The sequence below is a fragment of the Erithacus rubecula genome (assembly GCF_903797595.1).
Source record: "Erithacus rubecula genome assembly, chromosome: 14".
NCBI classification, from domain to species: domain Eukaryota; kingdom Metazoa; phylum Chordata; class Aves; order Passeriformes; family Muscicapidae; genus Erithacus; species Erithacus rubecula.
The window spans coordinates 4972174-4991332 of NC_136666.1; the positions used below are offsets into that span (position 1 = coordinate 4972174).

Below are 19159 nucleotides of genomic sequence, written 5' to 3' on the forward strand. Positions count from 1 at the left end.
ACTCCAGGTACAGGGAGAGGTTTATTTTATTGTATTTGGCTCATGCTTCTGACTTAACACAGGGGTAACTCCACTGAAATTGGTTGTGCTGCATTAGTCCAAAGCCAGAGCAGAGCCCAGCTTTTATTCATTATTTGCAGGAGAGGCATCATAATTTCTATAATGCCATGTCCAGAGTATGGGTGGGGTTTGCTCCAGCTGCCTTCCCAGTTTCCCACTAGGGAACAATGAAATGAAGGTAAAAAGAAATACTCATCTTTTTCTCTTTTTGTGTGTATAATTCAGAAATACCAGCAGATTCCCATTGCCTCACAGTGCTGTATAGGAGCCTTTCCCATATATCTGCTAAACTAAACAGGAGTGATTGGTTGATATTAAGGAGATGATCAAGAAGTTTTTCGTGAAGTTTACTCTTTTCCCAAGAGTGGAGAGCAGCCTGTCACTGAGTGATCCAAAATCCAAACGAGAGGTTTTATTGCACAGCTTAGAATGCAGCTGGAAGAGAAGCAAAGAACAACACAGGGAATGTGTGTCTGACACTTCTCATACTTCTGAAGTGAGCCTGAAGAAAGAGGGACAAATCCCAAGTGATGAGAAAAACTGCAATTCTGGTTCTGAGCAAGAGCTCCCAGGAATTGCAGGGACACAAGAGAGGAGCCCAGTTCTAGATTATTTGGAGAGCCCCAGCCAAAAACTCCATGAAAGTTTTGATTATCACAGGGATTAACACTGGGAAGCAGCTGGCATGGATGTAAATTCCAGTTGGTGCCCAGCACCTCGGACAAACTGCTGTTTGGATTGAGTGAAAAAAAGCAGGCTCTCCAGCTCTCTGCATTGATCTCAGGGCAGGAGGATTCTTCCTGAAATTCAGGGCACGAATGATCCTTGTGTTGGTTGAGTGTAGATAATGACTGAACCATTGAGCTCTCAGACAGACTCTGCTTGTTTGGGGCTGTGCAGCTCTCACAATCTGTCTGCTAACCACAAAAATATTCCAATTATTTGGAATGATGACATCACCAGTGCAACTGACCCAGATCCAACATCAGTACTCCCACAAAACAGTTATTTCTTGTTAAGCACTATTGAGGACAAGTAATCCAGCCCAGACTGAGCCCTGACAGCAAAGCCTGGTTGATTCCCCACATTTCCAGCATTTTCTGAGTTTATTTTCCACGTTTGAGCAGGTTACCCTGAGTAACCTGGATCTGTTTGATAAAATGTGATTATTGCTCATAACTTTTGAACCTCAGTAATCACAGAGAGGCTCTCAGTGACTCAGGAAAGGCATTTTGGCACCTTTCATCTATTCCCCATGCCTGTAGAGCCCTCTCCAGCACACGAAATCCATTGTCTGTTGGATCAGAAAGCTGCCTGAGTCCCAAAGTCATCTGTTCCTGGGATAATCTGGCCCAGAGATGGGGAGAAGGAAATCCTGTGACCTGCTGGGGATGGGGAGCTGGCTCAGCCACAGTCCTGCCTGGCCACTCTCCCACCACTGTCGCAGCCCTGCTGAAATCCCTCAGTCCTAAAAAGGTGTGTGGGCAGGTAAGAGTTGTGAAGAACAGCTGTTGCTAAAGATGTTGATGCTTATGGAGCCTTCTTTCCTCTCATTGTGTCATATTTATCAGCTGATGTTGTATCTAATCCAGAGCTGGAGAGGGAATGCCCTCCTGTCTTGCCTCCAGCACTGGGATTGCACAGGGGAAGGAAAAGGGATAAAGGGATGGTCAACAAGTGCACTCAGTTTTTATTTTACTTAAAAGCAGGTTTGTCCATCACCTTTAGGGCTCAGAGCAGCCAGACCCCAGGCTGAGCCAAACTCCGCAGGAGATCTTCACCCCATGAGCACCTGAAGGAGTGCCTGGATAATTCTGACAGCTGGCAAGGAGGGCATTATTTCTCCTGTCCCTGTGTCTGGCCCTGCACCCCAGAAAAGCTTCGAATGTAGAACTTGCTAACAGTGTGTCCTGAGCTGTTTTTTTAAACATAAGCCACGAGTCAGGGTGGGCCAAGGCAAACACGGCAGTGTGGAGCACAGCTGGTCAGCTCTGCCAGCTGCTCCGAGGCACCACACAGCAGAGAAATACTGACAGATTGTAATATTGAGATGCTGTAATCTGTTATTACATATTGACAGTGCAATTACAGATGTTACTGTAACACAGGGCTGTGTAGGTGTGTGGCATGACCCTTGGTACCCATGTGTGACGTGTCCCAGGGCAGCGACACCTCACCCACGGCTGTACAGGTGTGTGCTGTGTCCCACTGCTCAGGTGTGTGCTGTGTCCTATTGTTTGGGTATGTGATGTGTCCCACTGTTCAGGTGTGTCGTGTGTCCCGTTGCTCAGGTGTGTGCTGTGTCCCACTGCTGAGGTGTGTCATGTGTCCCACTGCTGAGGTGTGTGCTGTGTCCCACTGTTCGGGTGTGTGCTGTGTCCCACTGTTCGGGTGTGTGCTGTGTCCCACCGCTCAGGTGTGTGCTGTGTCCCACTGTTCGGGTGTGTGCTGTGTCCCATTGTTTGGGTATGTGCTGTGTCCCGTTGCTCGGGTGTGTGCTGTGTCCCGTTGCTCAGGTGTGTGCTGTGTCCCGTTGCTCAGGTGTGTGCTGTGTCCCACTGTTCAGGTGTGTGCTGTGTCCCACTGCTCAGGTGTGTGCTGTGTCCCATTGTTTGGGTATGGGATGTGTCCCGTTGCTCAGGTGTGTCGTGTGTCCCGTTGCTCAGGTGTGTGCTGTGTCCCACTGCTCAGGTGTGTGCTGTGTCCCGTTGCTCAGGTGTGTGCTGTGTCCCGTTGCTCAGGTGTGTGCTGTGTCCCACTGCTCAGGTGTGTGCTGTGTCCCGTTGCTCAGGTGTGTCGTGTGTCCCGTTGCTCAGGTGTGTCGTGTGTCCCACTGCTCAGGTGTGTGCTGTGTCCCGTTGCTCAGGTGTGTGCTGTGTCCCGTTGCTCAGGTGTGTGCTGTGTCCCGTTGCTCAGGTGTGTCATGTGTCCCGTTGCTCAGGTGTGTCATGTGTCCCGTTGCTCAGGTGTGTGACCCGCTCCCGCCGAGCGCTCCGGACTCAGTCCCCACCGCCGGAACGGGGGTGCGGGCCCTTTAAGCGAGGCCTCGGCCCGGCCCCGCCCTCTGGAACCCTCCCGCCCTTCCAGGACTCCCATTGGCCGGGCGGCCCTGATGTCCCGCCCCCCGGCGCCGTCAGCCAATGGGAGAAGGGCTGAATGAGACCGTGGCCAGGTTGGTGCGGGGCCGATGGCGGCGGGTTCGTGAGGGGGGCGCGAACCGGGACGTCCTGAGGGGAGCGGGGCCCCTAGGGGAAGCGGGACACCCTGAGGAGAGCGGGGCCCCAGGGGGGAGCGGGATCCCATGAAGCGCTGAGGAGAGCGGGGCCCCAGGGCGGAGCGGGACACTCCGGGGGGATCGGGACCCTCCTCAAGTGCTGAGGGCGTTGGGGTCACCTGGAGCGCTGAGGGCAGTGAGACCCTCTGAGGGGAGCGGGGACCCCTGGGGGATCGGGGCCCGCTGAGGAGCCGAAGGGAGCGGGAGCCCCGAAGTGACGAGGGCAGCGGGGCACCTGAGGGGAAAAGGACTCCCGAAATGCGGAGGGAATCGGGGGCCCTTGAGGGCAGCGGGGTCTCCCTCATGCTGACGAGTCGGGTCCCCAGAGGAGCCTGGGGAAGAGCTGGCAGCCCCTGAGGAGGGAGCAGTGTCGGGGGAGGCCGGGCTGTCCCACAGCAGCTCCTGCTCATTAAAGTGCCCCGGCACAGCTGAGCCCGGCCCGCAGCTGTGGGTGCCCTGCCCGGGGCCGGGGAAATGCCATTAAATCCTTGTGGTTTCACCTGAAGATCCTTTAGGGGTAGATGGAGAACGTTAAGGTCAAGGTTCCATAACAATCTGGGGTTTTCTTACCTATACCTGACCCTGACAACAAATTGTTTGTGGAGCTGAGGATAGAAGAAAGAAAAAAAAAAAGAACTTGCAGCTGTAGGCTGAGCAATAATTAAAGTGCTCAGGCAGGTTCTTGTCTTCATGCAGCAAAATGAAACCTTGTTATTCAGGTTGAAGTGTAGCATGAGCTGTCCTTATTAAAAAAAAAAAAAATCACTTCAAAGAACTTAAAATGTAGATTCTTAAAGGGTAGAGAGTTAAGGACTTATGAAAAGGTTAACTTTGCTCAGTTTTTAATGTCTTTTGGTATGTTTTGACCATAATTGAAGACAGTTCATTCAAGTGACTGTTGCTTTTTTTATAAAATTACAGAATGTAGCATTTAAAATGTTGAGCAACATAGTTATAAAGTGGTTTGTTCACAGGCAGACTAAAAAAAACTGGAAAAAAATTGCTGATTGCTACAGTACGTAGTACTATGAGTCCATAGCTTTTCTAATATCAGTGTTAGAGTGACACTTCTAGATTTGCCTTTGTGTGTGTGGGTGTTCACACCTGCCAACTTTCTGTGCATTCTCTGAATCTTTCATGCTATGAACTGAACGCTGGTCTTGAGGAAACTGAAAGTGTCTGGGTTTTGTTGCAGGTGCTGCTGGTGTGAAAGATGAGGCTGAACGAGAGCCGGACGAGGCCCTTCCAGGCTCCTGCCACTGTGCACACCTTCCCGGGCAGGCAGCTGTTCGTGTTCCCCAGTGGCCGCTCCGACTCTGACGAGTCCTCGGAGGAGGAGCTCAACGTGATGGAATTGCGGCCCCGGGGCAAGGAGCGGCCGCGGAGCAGCGGCCGGGACAGGCTGGGGGACGTGGTGCTTCTGGAGAGGGAGCTCACCCAGGAGGACAGCCTCAACAAGCTGGCCCTGCAGTACGGCTGTAAGGTGAGAGCTGCCTCTGCCTGGCGTTCCTCACCTCACGGGGGGTCCTGAAGGTGCCTCTGCGCTGGTGGTTTTGGCACTGGAAAGCGTTGGCCCTGTGTATTGTATGAATGGTCATTGTCTGGGTAAAACTGGGAAAAAAACCCAGAGCAAACACAAAAAAGAGTTATTCAGCCAACAGCCTGGGAAGATGTTGTCAGCCTCACTCCCTGCCTGACCTGCTTTCCTGTTTAATTTCAGTGACTAAGTGCAGGTTATACTAAGTTATTTCAGCCAGGGCAAACATTAAGGAGCTGAGTATAGAAATGAGGGCTCTGCTCTCAAGGAACATTGGAGTTTTTGAAGCAAATTGAGCAGTACAAAGAAACACCACACTTATGGGTGAGGTTTTTTGTTTCTTTTTTGAAAGGTATCAGCTTACATATCGCAAGGAAGGTCTGAGTCTAACTGGTGGATGTGGAGAGGTGCCAGAGTTCAGTCCCAAAGTCCAGGTGGTGTCTGTGTGTGGGTTTTGGTTGTTTGCTGTCATCCCAAAGCATGCACAGTTCAGGTGCCAGTGGGCAGGAGGGAGGGCATGTGCACAGTGAGATTTTCTGAGTTGGACAACTACACAACATGTTTTCTTTGTTCCAAAGAAGAGCAAAACTGCTGGAAAGTTTAATTACCTGCTCTGAACATTAGAGGCCTCCTGTTGTTTAGCAGTGTGGGCTGTATTTTTAAAGCCCCCTTTATCTCAAGCTGGACTGTGATTTCAGAGTTCCATGATGCAAACAACTGGCCAATGAGTGCAGCAGGGATAATGATATGGCTCTGGCTGCAGTGCTGCCATGCCATTGCAGTCTGTCTTGCTTAACCATACAGCAGCTGTATGGTGCAGCTGAGGCAAGAGGCCTTAGAGGGATTGCAGCAACTCCTCCCCTCCCATGCCCTTAGAAACAAAAACAAAGCCAAAAAGGCACTCTTGTAGGTTCTGCTGACAAGCCTGATGCGTATGGAGAACGAGTCTGGTAGGACTTGAATGGCCTTGATTGGCTCCAGGAGAGCCTGAGAAGGCAGAGCTGAGCTTTGGTTGGGTTTGGAGCTGCGTGCTGGGCAGTCCACAGCAGTTGGGTGAACTCAGAGGAGGGAGATTCTGAACAGTTCTTTGCCTTATGGTGTGAAGAGTCTTGCTGTGCCTCTGCACTGTCACTCAGAGGGCGCAGTTCTGTCCCTGCTGTGGCTGCTCCTTTGCTGCCCCATTCCTGGACCCTTTCAGCCCCTCTGGAGGCTGCTGGGCCTGCCCAGGGGAAAAGCAAACTGATGGAAGGGACCACATAGTGTTCTCTTCACATGGGATGAACTGTCCTGCTGGCTCCCTCCCTTCCAGAAGTGGCATTTCTGACTTGTTCCAGTTAAATTGAGCAGGTACAGAAATCCTTATTGTAGGAGATGTGTCTATTTGTCTCTTTAAAGATTGGAATGGCAGTTTTCATGTGTTTTTATTTGTACAATTAAACAGCTGAGAGGTCGGCAGGACAGCAGTGAGAACCACAGATATATAGGCATATGTGTGTAAAAATCCAGGATGAACTTCTCCTTGAAGTCAATGACAACTTGACATTGGTTTAAGGATCTGCTAGGGAAGGGGGTTAAGACAGTGCAACAAACAGCTCTGTGTGTGTGCCACAGATAACTTGGCAGAGATGCAAAGCACTTCAAAATTCTCATTTTTACTCTTGACCATTTATAGTCCTGGCTTGTTTTTGGCATTGTTCTTAGCTGGGACTAGAGGAGTTCACTGCAGCCAAAAAAATGAGTACAGAAAATAAGCCTAAATGCTTGTGCAGCCCAATCTCTCTCATGCTTCCCATCAGCTTTGTTTGTTGTTTCTGTGTGAGTGCTGCTCCACTTTCTGTTTCTAGAGTCTTAGCACCACACTGCAGTATTTGATTGCAGACACCACGGGGGATATTTACTGTCCCAGTAATTTGTTTTCATTGGAACAAATCCAGAAATTGAAGCAGCACCTCAGTTGGGAGGCTCTGGGTGAGATTGTTATTTCATAACTAAGAAATTTTGCAGGTTTTAAGTCCAGAGTTTATGCTGGGGCTGGCTATGAGGAGCCTGAAGAAGTGACTGAGGATTCCTTTTGCCTCAGGTCCCCAGATCAGGTCCTGGATTAAACATGCTTTTTTCAGAGTTCTCAAGCTTTGCAGAGTAAGCATGAGATTCAGGCCGCTGTCTCATCTCCACCTCTGAGCAGAGTGCTTAGGAGGTGTTTCTTTTTTGTTTTAGCTCCCCTGTTTCCTTGGCAGGCTCAGGCATGAGTGTGCAGTGAATGCAGGTCATGCTGTATTTTCTGAAGAGCAAAGCACAGTGGCTGTACTGTGTCTCTTTGCTGTGGTGTATGAGAAGTGGTTTACCTGTTTGTGTTGCCTTTCTCTTTGGTTTGGCTCTCACTGTTTTGTTTTATGCCTTCCAACATTTTCCTTAAAGTTCTGTCACGTCTCCTGGGCTGCAATGGAGGGCTGCAGTGGAGAGCTGCTGGCACACACTGACATCTTGTTCCTTTTCTTTGACAGAGAGGTTGCTGTGCTTACTGGTGGCCTGTGAGTGGCCACTGGATTAAGCATCTTCTCTTATTTCATGTTGAGTAAAGGATGCTGCCTTGTCTTTGTATTGCTACCACCCCTCCCTGTGTCTGATGCTGCACATGTGGCTTGCTTCTTCCTTGCTCTTCCTGCTGCTGGGTGGGGATGCAGCTCACAGACAGGAGCCACCAGGAGACAGGAGCACAGAGGTGATGGTCGTTCAGCAGGAGCTCTGAGCAGCCCAGAGGAGTGAGCTGGGGGAGCTGCTGCCCTGCAGAAGAGAGGTGCTGCTTGAGCAGAGGATGCTCGTGCCTGTGTGGGAGATGCTTTCCTGCTCTGCAGGCTGTGTCCTTGCTTTCAGAACTGGTGTGCTCCCAAAGTGGAGCTCTGATCACTCTGAAATAATTTCCTGAGCAGGAGATGTTCACACTGATGTTGTGCTATCACCCTAAGCATTCCTGTGTAAGGTATGAATATAATTTTTTAAAGGATCTGTTAAAAAGATTTTTCTTGCCTTAACTAAGTGAGAGAAGGGCAAAGAAAGCAAAGGGAAGGAAAAGCAGTATGGAGCAAAATCCAGCAGGTACAAGAGCACTAGATGAGATTGTAGACTGGTTTAATGGGACTGCCTCTATCCTGCAGGACCTGGAGCACCCCTGGAACTGCTGGGGAATCTGCAGAACAAACCACTTGCATACAGGGGTGCTTTTAATCCCTGATGGCTCCTGCACACTGGTTTTGTAGCTGCTGCCTGCCTCACTCCTGGGTTGCCCTGCCCTCACTGTTTGTGTCCTTTCTGGATCCCGTAGGTTGCAGATATCAAACGCGTCAACAACTTCATCCGGGAGCAGGACCTGTACGCGCTGAAGTCCATCAAGATCCCGGTGCGGCCGCACGGGCTGCTCACCGAGAGCGCCGAGGCGCTGCGGCCGCCCGCGGCGGGGCCCGCCCAGCCCGGCCTGACGCGCCTGGAGCCGCCCGAGCCCGAGCCCAGCGCGGGCGGCTCTGCTGGCGGCCGCCGCCTCAGCGAGTACTTCAGGGGCATCGACCAGAGCATCCAGGAGGCCGTGCAGGTGGAGGTGCAGCTGAGCGCCGAGTACGGCGGGGAGGGGCCGGACAGGCCCGTGCCCGAGACGGGGAAGCGGGACGCTGGTAACGGTGCGGACTGCGGAATCCAGTGGTGGAACGCCGTGTTCATTATGCTCCTGATAGGAATTGTCTTGCCAGTGTTTTATATCATTTATTTCAAAACACAAGGCCTGGTGGCCCACACCTTTAACATAACAACCCCAAATGTTTCAACAGCTGCGTTGGAAGGGAAATTAACACAAGGCTCAGGCGTAGGAAAAAAAACCTAAGGGGAAAGAGCAGCCCACTCCAGCCTGTCCAGCAGTGAAACCCGTATGCTCGTGACTGACTCAAGTGCATCCAAGGGGATACAACAATACAGATTGTTTTTATTTTTATAAGTGGCTGATGATGTAATCCTGAAACTGACTGAAAATGAGGTGATGTGATTTTGACAGAAAAATAAGGATGCTGTGTTTCTTACAGAGATCATCACCCAGGTGGCTTCAGAGTTGGGAACTCTGTTGAGGGAAAGTATTTTGTAGCAATTTACTCGTTGTGGTTGCTTCAGGTATTTCTTAATGCCATGTCTAGAAGCAAATTCTTTGCTGCTGAGCTAGAGTACAGTATTAATGTGGTTGGGAATTTGGGGTTTGTGTGCATTTTAAGAGAACACTTTTTGCTAGGTTAGAAGCAGGGGATGCTTTCCTCAGAAGTGTCATTTTTGTCTCTTGCAGACCATGGTGGTTTTGGCCTGCTTGACCCTAATGATGCCTTCTGGGGCATTAAGCTGGGTGTGCCAGGGCACAAGGACACTGCCAGCACCCCACATTGTCACCTCCCCGCTCCCCCCCAGCAAACCTTGAGCTGTGTTTCAGCTCTTCTTTCACCCCTGGGAAAGGCGAGCCCAGACCTCTTCCCCTCAGTGAAACCCTTCAGAGATGGCTCCTGAGAACAGAGATCTCAGTGCAGGGTCTGTGCTGTCCCAGGGTACTGCTCAGCCCTGCATGGCCCCAGGTGGGCAGGGGCTGTTGGGAGAGGCCAGGAGAGCACGAGAGAGGAGTCACAGGCTCTTCTCAAGGGCCCATTTGCTGGCAAGAGATCTAGTCAGTATTATTTGCTGAAAGTCTAATAGTCTATACTGGTGCTTCTCAGACACCCGAGCTCAGTCGTGGAATTATTTCTTTGTGTGCAGTCTGAGTGAGGGTGAAGTGCTGAGCTGGGTGCAGGTTGCAAGATCCAGGACAGAAGTCCAAGAAGAAAGAAGGGTGAAGCCTTTCTAGGAGAGGCCTGTGACTGTGCTGATGTGACAGGTTTCTGTCACCTAATCATGTGCATTGAAAAGCTCCACAGAGCAGTGGAGGTGTCAGCCCAAGGGCCACTCAGCAAACACTACCTACTGCAAGGGAGCAGCAAGGGAGGCCTTGGGAGCTTCCTAAAGAGATGAATTTACCTCAGAAATTTGATTCAGCAAATCTCTGTGGGCCTGTGGGCGAGGTATAGGCTTTCCTGGAATGGAACATTAAGGGATTTTGTGTGGGCAGGTGGGATTGGTGCTGAGGGTGAGGGCAGAGCTGGTGGGCACAGGAGGAGGAGCACTGAGCTTTTCCAGCTTCCCCTGGCAGCCCGAGGCTGGCTGGGCAGACGGGCTGGAAAGGGGCTGTGCTGCAGACACTGATGTACAGGTGTGGCCTCAAGGACTGCCTCTGCCTGGCCAGAGAGGACTGAAGTTTCTCCAGGAAGGTGAGGACCCCACACCACACAACACAACCCTGTGCTGTTACAATGAGAACTTCTGTTTCCTGCAGCTCTCAAAACCTAATTTTGTAAGCAAGCACTCCAAAGTATCTTATACTGAACAAAAACTTGTATTTTTCTTCTGTGAAGAGCTGTATCTGTTTGTTCTGAGGAGGGGGTGGGAAGGGGTTCTTATATTTTTAAATAAAGCCACATGAAATAAAAGCACAAGGGGCAGAGCTTGTGCTTTATTTGCTACCACCCAGCTGAGCACCTGCCTTACAAAGAGGGGCCCCTTGCAGCCTCACCTCAGCCCTGCAGTGAGCAGGAGTGGGAGCAGCAGGAGGAACGGCACAGGCACGACTGGCCTTGGGCTCTCCATTCTGCATGAACCCTGCTTCATCTGCCAGTTTCATCAAGTATTTTGTAAGAAGGTTCTTGGCAGGCATCAGTCCTTGAGTGCAGCAACAAGTGTGTGTGTTCTGCTGCTGAAAATGCTCGTGGCTGCAGTTAAAAACCAGCACCTCACAGCTGGGCTGACACCTGGAGGGGCAAGGACACGCGGATGGGAGCAGTGCTCTGCAAACACGAGAGAGGCCGCAGTACACAGTAAAAGCCAGTATCTTTACTTTAGTGAATGCAGGATACAAATATTTTACAACAACCTCTAGCATTTTCTTAACCATTTGATAAAAAGTTCACTAGAATATTTATTGTATATTGAAGAAAAAACAACACATTCAGGGAAAAAAATTGAGATTAACTTATTTTTTTTTCTTAAAAGATTCGTCTCAAGGATGGCAACAAAGTCCAGCTTGTGCCGCCAAACGGCTTATCAGCATTAAACCGTGAACAGCTTCTTGTGAACTGTTGACTACAAACATTTACCAAATACATAAATCTCTTTTAAAAAAGCCATTTTAAATATAGCAAAGCAGTGTTCTCTTGCACAGCAAAGTGAAGAAAGGTTCTACTAAGATTTAAATGTTTACATTGGTTAAGTCTTTCTTTCACATTCGGATTTAACTTCTGCCCAGGATCAATTGTTAGGAGTTGTTTTGTTCCTTATTTACTATGTATTTCTTGTGCGCACAGTAACTCGCAAGTTTCTGATGCATTAGTGTCCTTGGAGGGAAGGCAAGGCTAAAGCAGTTCTCTCTGACGAGTCCCTGACAACGTGGCGTTCTCAAAACTATCGTGAGAGCTCGAGGATGGAGGTGATTTGTCACAACAGAGATAAAAATCTTAAATCATTCAGACCTGACTGGGTTCAGCCCAGGATTGGATCCACTTGCACTTCAGTCAGCAGAGATAATTTTAAAAAGTTTTTTTTTTTAAACCTGTTGAAATATCTGTGCTATGTCATCTTTTTTTTTACAAAACATTTTTACAATTTCTAAAAAAGTATGTTTCAAAGTGAGTTATTTGTTATTAAAAACCAGAATTCCCCATGTCCTCGGTGGCAGGAGGTGCTCCCCCAGACCGGAGGGCTGTGGAAGGACGTTTCTGCAGGGCTGGGGCAGCACAGGGCTGCTCCCCAGCCCAGCTCTTTAGAACTGATTCATTATTTTTTTTTAATTCATTGGTGCAATTTCAATACAAACTCTAACCCTTGTGTAGCTTTGTCTTTAAGAAAACAGTAGTTAAGTACTGTTTAAAAACCTGCATAGAAATAAAGACTATTGAGATACAGTCAGCAAAGCCATCTGATAAGGCACACAAGAAAATAGACAGTAAATGTGAATGCAGAACTCCCACTCGGATGTACAGCAAAGTTCATACAGGTGCATAAATCATGGAACTCACATCACTGGTCAGAGCAGCAAAAGGTTGCAGGGAGCAGCAAGTGAATCGGGTCACTGGGGACACAGCGGCCATGGGAACCCGCCCCTGCTGCCTCCAGGCTCCTGCCAGCCGGGACGGACCCACGGACAGGGGCAGCAGTTCCAAGGGCTGGGGGGCACTGGAGCCCCTGCGGGTCTGGACCTTGCCAGGACAACGAGACAGGGCTGGAGGGCACAGCTACCTCAGGGACACCGCCTGTCTCACCCCTCCCTTACTGCATCAAGGGATTTTCTCAACTGCAAAAAAAATACACAGCCCAAGCAAAAACTGTAATAAATATCAGGGCTAACTCTGAAGAGTTTGGGCAATCCCAGGGCTCTGCAGCTCCCACCAGAACCAGCACTGCCAGCCTGGAGGTGACCGGGAGCTTCCAACACCAAACCTGCTCCCAGCTCAGTCTCGCAGCACAAGGGGCTCTGCATTCCTCCCTCTCTTTCTTGGAAGCAGCAAATTTTTCCCAAACCACTTGCCAACTCACAAAACCTTTTGTGCTCCTCTGATATGTGTCATTTCCCTATCATGAGAAATTAGGTCAAGTTTTTCCACTGTTTTTTTTTTCCTCCTTGGAAGAGGCAGCTTTAAAATGATGCCTTAAAATGTGTTGTAACAGATTTTTTATATTTATGCAGGATGAACTTAACACCGGATTTTTTTTGCCACTTTGCTATTTATATACATATATATAAAATGTATAATGAAGCTTAACCATACAGCACAGAGATTACAATTGAACGGCACACATTCACCACCAGTGAGGGGGCCAACCCCTTTATACACCCTCTGAAAAATCTGGATAATAATATTAATAATAATTAAAATCCAAAGAAAGTACAGTATATTTAACAAAATAGTAAATATTAAACAGTGAATACTCTACTTAATAAGGACCTCGCCTTGTTTCAAGTTGGCGTCAATCCACAAAAATATACTTTTTAATCTGGTGACCGTACAATACATAGGTACTTACACCAAAGGTGATAATATATTTAGGATGCTATATACACAAAGAGTTTGGCTCAAATTTAAATTTACATATAAGTGTTCATGGCTTATTTTTCCCCCAAGGTTCCGCCTGCAAGTTTTTCCTTTTCATCTTTGAAAGCAAAAACTAGAAAGTCAAAATAAGATAAAACTATACTCTACAAAAAAGCTACAACATACAGCTTTGGCTTATATAAATAATTCATAGCAGAATGTGTTCAAAAGTACTGTATATAACTTTATATATAGTCTTCAATTCATTAGGGTATTGTTTTCTTTAATATAAAATATACATGAGCTAAAATCAGTTTCTATATTTTTCAAAGGTATGAACGTAAAAACAAATTTGTCAAACATATTCCAATTATAACTTAATATATTAATTTTATTTTGTTAATGTTCTATTTTTTCTAGGCTAATATTTTCTGAATATTTCATGCGAGTTCTCTATGTCTCTCTTTCACTCATTAAAAAAATCACTTCTTTGACCCAATACACTTTTTTTTTTTTTTGCACGTGCAAAACAGGGTTTTTGTTTTTTTTTTTTTATTTCTTATAGCATCAGCCCTTCTCCATGCACCCTCTGCAATAGAGACCCATGCCAGGTTGGGTAATAGAAAGGTCAGTTTATGTACAGTATTGCTTTCTTCTTCCTGCTTTTCTACTGCTCTGCTGCTACAAAGCAATTATTTCTTAACTACGAGTAACCATAGAGCTGACTACACACAGGGACGGTACTAGAGGCGAGCCCTCGCTCGTGGGTGTGGAGGAGGAGGAGACACTGCGGGGACACGGCTGCGCGCGGCCGGGCCGGGGTCACACACGAGTCCAGGTAAGTGCCAGACTAGAGATCAAACCTACGGGATTGTTCTGTTACTTTGACCAAGGGACATCTGCAGCTATACAAGAGTTTGTCGTAAGTGCCTGATGATTGGTGTATGCTACACACACTAGCACATATATATGCATGTGAAGATATATATATGCACGTATGTATATACATATAAATATACTTATTCATGTCCTTATTTATAAATTTAGATATGTCAGGACAGTTCATTTTGAGAACACAAACGGGAAGGGCGGCACGGCGGGTTTATGTCACCCACGTGTCCATCCTCATTCGTTTTACCGAGGGGCTCTCCCGATCCTCCGCGTTGGGCGGCCGGCCCAGCACCACGGGCGAGTGGAAGTCGCTGCGCGGATCCTCGCGGTCGCTGCCGTCGTAGGAGCTGCTGGAGCTGCTCAGGCTGTCGACCGGGGAGCGCCCCAGCTCCTGGCGCGACGGCGGCGGCGGCTGCGGCGGCTGCGGCTGCTGCGGCGGGAACCCGGAGGGGGTGACGCGGTCCCGGGGAGGGGAGATGGGTTCCGACTTGATGTTGATGTTTTGGTTGGTGTTAATGGAGAGATTTGAACCCTGAGATAGCTGGCTGCCAGTGCTGGGGAGAGAAAACCGAAAGGCGCTAATAAGAAAATGCAGAAAGTGAAAACCAAGTGACAATTCACGTGACGGTGACGGTGAGGCCTTGGGGCTCAGCACAGAAATAAATGCAGCTTACTGGGAAGAGCGAAGGTGAGAAAAGTATTAATTAAAGGTCTGAGCTGCATTTATAGAAGTTCAGAACAGACAAATATTTTCTATTGCCAAACATTTCAGTCGCCACACAGGTGCCTCCTTGGTGAGAAGCTGAGCCTGCAGGGACACGGCTCATTAGAGGCTGGAGGTGACTGAAGGGACAAACACCCCGGCACACAAAGCTCTGCAGCACAGACAAGAGGTTAAAACATGCTGAACTTTCCCTTGGTGCAGCTGATCCAGCAGAAGAGCAGAACCCCCCCAGCACCCTGGGTACTCACACAAGAGAGCTGAGGGCTGTGGGACCGAGGTGGTGCTGCTGCCAGGCAGACACCTGCCCCAGGGACAGCATTCCTGGGGAGTTAAATCCCTGCAGGGCAGACAGGTCTGCGCTAGTCAAGGAGTAATCTAAGAGGGGAAAAACAAATAAACAACGAAGTAATGTACAGGGGGGTTATATATACAACATACATTTATAAATAAACAGAAATACAAAGGCTTTCTGCCCAAAATAAATAAAGGCAGCTGACCCAAAGGAATCCAAACGTGAGAATTCTGAAGTCCGGGAGCAGTTCTGCCAAGCTCACAGGGAATTTAACAGTACAGAGGCCACCAAATGAAAAATTGTTTTGCATTCTGCTTTCAGTCCCTCCATGTTGCTCTCTGGGAGCTTGTTCCACACCCACAGGTACCACACATAAATGCAGTGCACATTCAGAGGTGTGCACCTTACAGTAAGACTTGGCATTTTGAAGACATTTCAAAGTGAAACAAAAAGGGAAGAATCCATGTGAGTCACTAGGCAGCGATGGTGGATCTTGCCCTGAATTCACTGCCGACACCTGGGCTGTGGTTCAGGTCCCTGTGCTGTCAGACCCACACAAGAACCTTCCTGAAGGCCTCAGGAGTCCCAGCTGCTCCCAGCAGGTGAAGTTTCTTGGGCTGCCTTTTTGTTTCATTTCTACTCAGTTGTCACTTTTACTGAGACTCTGAAAACCCTCACATGTATTTCTGCACAGCTTCAGAAGGTTTGTCCCAAGATGACTGACCCAAAAAGCCCTTTCTGCAAGACTAAAATTGAATTTAAAAAAATAAAGAAAAAATAAAACCTGTGCAGCCCATGCCACGACCCAGACATGCACTGAACCTCTGACACCTGCCTAGTGCAGCCCCTGTTCACTGGAGATGGATGTGCTGGGCTGATGAGATTTGTCAGAGCAGACCTGAAGGAAACACTGATAGGAATTCAGTTCCCATGCAATTTTTTTTCCACTGCAATTACAGCTTTTATGACCATGGACAATTAACTTCTGACACTTCAGACAGAATGTGTCTGATGACAGGGCTTTGAGGAGGTATTTTGCAAAGAGCACATATGTCACTACACAATTAGCTGCATTATTAATTCCCTAAATAATCCTGTATCTGCTGACAGTGACAGGAGGACAACCCTGCTGCAGGAGTGACCTGATGTGAGATGAACACATAAGATCATCTTCTGCACCACAGAAACTGTCACTGCTGTGACCCCACAAGCAGCACTGGCGAGTTTGTACCTCTGCAAAGGTACAAACCTAACCCTTACCCTGACCTGAAGCCAGGGATTCATTTATGGCTTGGTGTGCTCTGCTCAGGTGTCAATTACTAATACACTGATTGCAGGAGGTTTTAATTTTTTTCTTTTGATGCCTGGACTGTTTTAGAATCAGTAACTCAGTTGGTTCTGGCCCTTCCTCCAACAATCTACAGAATAGCAAAACAGATTATATAAAATATGGTGTTTGTGGAAAACTGATACGCAACATTTTAATTAAGGATCCAAGAGTTGAAGCTATCCCTTCCAGTCCTAAAAAAACCAACCCCATCAATCCAGAAAAAAAAAATAATTAAGGTATTTAAATTTTATCTTAGTCCTTCAACTGCAAAACTGAAATTGTGCTGTAAGTGGTGACTACCTTGAGAATCCCCAGGAGACAATTTGGTTTCAGTATCAAATTTCTTCCTGCAAATCCCCTGAAAGGTTCAATCAAATAGAAACAATTCTAAAGTGTGTGAAAACCACTAAAGGCTAAAAGCTTTGCACAAATTATTTGCATTATCAAAGGAAATGGGCTGAAGCTTAAAATCACATCCCTGTGGTACCAGCACTGTCCATTACGTAGGACATCAGTTCCCATTGCCTTTTGCTGCTTCCTGAGATTCCAGCCCCTCTCAGCTTTTGGCTGTCTCAGCCACCAGCTCACAGCTTATTCTGACTGAGGGATGCACCCAGTGCTGCCTCCTGAAACAGAATCCAACTGGGCAGGAGGGATGAGTCAGGTGAAACTCAGTGTGGCTCCTCTGAGCAGGGACCAGAAGGGTTTGCTCTGAACAGCCACAGCACAAGAGCTGAACCCCCTTGGGGCAAGAGTCAAACCAAGGTCTGCATGTCCAGCTACTCAACTGATCACCCAAAGCAAGTCCCTGCTCTGCCCGTGGCACTGCTCCTGCAGCCCAACTCCTGCACTCCCTGCTTCAGCCCCTCAGGGCAGCTGTGTCTGCATCAACTTCAACCACTGGGCTGCTGCTGCTGCTGCTGCAGGGCAAACCCAGCAAATCCAGCCCTGGCTGAGGGCTGTGAGGAGTGTCCCAGGACAGCCCTGGCTGAGGGGTGCACAATCCCTCTCCCTGCACTACCCAGGGCACAGAGAGGGGCTGGGGGCACTGCCAGCTAATGAGCTCATTAACACAAAAAGATGTAAGAGGATGTGAGGTGCTTGGCTGGCTAAACTAAAAACTGCAGTGAAGATTTTCAAAGATAGGAGTGGAGGAAATGCATAAAGTCCCACCTATAGGAGGACAGGATTCCACCACTGCCCTGGTGGATGCTGGACAACCCTTTTGGTGAAGAAATGTTCCCCAATATCCAACCTAAACCTCCCCTTGTGCAACTTGAGGCTGCTGTTGCCTCATGTTCCATCACTTACTACTTGACTTTCCAAGAACTACTTTCCCAACCAGCAAACCACTCATCACTTTTACATTACCAAATGCCTTACATCATACCCAGCTTGGATAAAAGTACTTTTAAGGTCCTGCAGACAATAAAAGTCTCTGAAGAACAGCAGTACTGCAGGATCAGCTACTGCCTAAACACAAGGCACTCTGGTTCTTGGTGGGATTGCCACAGGCTCAGTTTTGATGAGTAAGAGCCTTCATTTGAACTGCAGAGGAACACAAAGCCAGGTGCCAGAGCAGTGTGAATTTCCTGGGCTCCTGAGTCCCCAGCAGGGCTTACCAGTGTTGTAGGCAGTGGGCATGGCCGAGTACACGAGCCCCTGCGGGGGCAGGCTCGGAGTCGTCACCGACACCACGGGGGTGGCCAGGGGCTGCGTGGACTGAGAACTGCTTATCCTTTGGGTATTCTGCAAGGGATGGAAATAACAAACCTGTCAGAGCAGGGACAAGGAGGGGAAATGCAGTGCCAGTGTGACAGGGCATTGCAGTCCAGCGTGCTGCTCTGCTGGATCTTTCAGTTAGAACACAGCCTTTTTGTCAGGATTGGTTTTCTAAACAAGCTAAAGTATTTCAAGACAACCAAAACAATCTTGGCAAACTGAAATGAAAAATTAATTGAAGGCTCACTGGGCCACTTCCCAAGCATGCAGATTTCAACAGTGTTAGCGTTGTAGGAAACACAAAAAATAAATGCAATTTCTCAGGGATACACACAACAATTCTCAGAAGTTCTTAAGTGATTTCTGAGTTTTGAGCATTATTTTTAAAGAGGTTTTAGTGCAGATGGTGAGGTGCAGTTCCACTAGAAGAGATTCTCCCACTTCACAGTTGTTTATCCAATTTTCCGAATTTCAGCTGCCAGTTTTGACACTGTGCTGACTACACCTGTCCTGAAAGGAACACAGAGATCTTCTAAATTTGTGTTGATAAGACTTCAGTGATAAAATAATCTTGCTGTTCCCATGGTTCCTGAGAAGCTGAGAGAGTACTTGTTATAATGCAGATATGTTTCCAAGCAAATGACACTGGAGTTCACAAAGAGCAATGGTGCTTTTCTGACAGGGAAAATAGCTAAACTAGATTGTCTCAGATAATTTAACTGTGGGCACAATTTGGCTTTTTAATAACAGTCTAGAACAGTCTTTCTTTCCCATATACTGGAATGAACATCTGCAGCAAACATATCACTCAGAAAAAGCTCTAACCAAATTAGCTGGTTAGAAAATTAATTAAACACTGTGGTAAACAGCACCAGACAGCAAAGCTGCTGCCACAGAATGTTCTGCTCTCCATGGTGGCAACTGCAAATCTTCATGAAAAATATGAGTTTCAATACCATTTGGCCATGACAACTACTGTCAAGAGCAGAAAATGCTAGGGTTTTATTTTTCAAGGTATTTACTTTTTTCTGCAGAATTCTTAGAAATAGCAGCAGTCTCTACACCCTGTATTTCTACAAGGAGCTGGGTCTCAATCTGCTGGAAATGTGTTTTTTTAAAGCAAACTTCTCTCTATCTCTGAAAAAATATTTGCTACAAAAGGAGCCGTTTCTCATCTCTTCAGTAGATTTC

General features: G+C 47.9%; 2 protein-coding genes across 11 annotated transcripts in view; one reads left to right on the forward strand and one right to left on the reverse strand.

Annotated features, from left to right (window-relative positions):
- Window positions 1–3130: 3130 nt before the first annotated feature.
- Window positions 3131–9203, forward strand: LYSMD4 (LysM domain containing 4). Of its 4 annotated transcripts, none has more exons than XM_079317577.1 (3): window positions 3131–3232; window positions 4530–4817; window positions 8194–9203. In XM_079317577.1, the coding sequence occupies exons 2-3, from the start codon at window positions 4548–4550 to the stop codon at window positions 8740–8742; spliced, it is 819 nt and encodes a 272-aa protein (XP_079173703.1). In that variant the 5' UTR covers window positions 3131–3232; window positions 4530–4547; the 3' UTR covers window positions 8743–9203. The 4 variants fall into 4 exon arrangements, with proteins under 4 accessions (XP_079173703.1, XP_079173701.1, XP_079173704.1 ...); XM_079317575.1 differs by having other exon boundaries at window positions 3226–3257; XM_079317578.1 differs by lacking the exon at window positions 3131–3232 and adding an exon at window positions 3566–4158.
- A 1589-nt stretch (window positions 9204–10792) lies between these two features.
- The window catches only part of MEF2A (myocyte enhancer factor 2A), an 81035-nt gene continuing 72668 nt past the window's right edge, over window positions 10793–19159 (reverse strand). For all 7 annotated transcript variants that reach the window (XM_079317570.1, XM_079317574.1, XM_079317568.1 and 4 more), the window contains 3 exons: window positions 17869–17995; window positions 14873–14999; window positions 10793–14454 (listed from right to left, as the gene is read on the reverse strand). In XM_079317570.1, coding sequence (XP_079173696.1) covers window positions 14112–14454; window positions 14873–14999; window positions 17869–17995 — 597 coding nt within the window. In that variant the 3' untranslated portion in view covers window positions 10793–14111. The remainder of the gene's footprint in view (window positions 14455–14872; window positions 15000–17868; window positions 17996–19159) is intronic.

Coding starts and splice junctions, on each gene's coding strand:
- LYSMD4 (XM_079317577.1), top strand. CDS start 4,548: ATGAGGCTGAACGAGAGCCGGACGAGGCCCTTCCAGGCTCCTGCCACT. Junction 4,818..8,193: donor CCCTGCAGTACGGCTGTAAG/GTGAGAGCTGCC, acceptor TGGATCCCGTAG/GTTGCAGATATCAAACGCGT.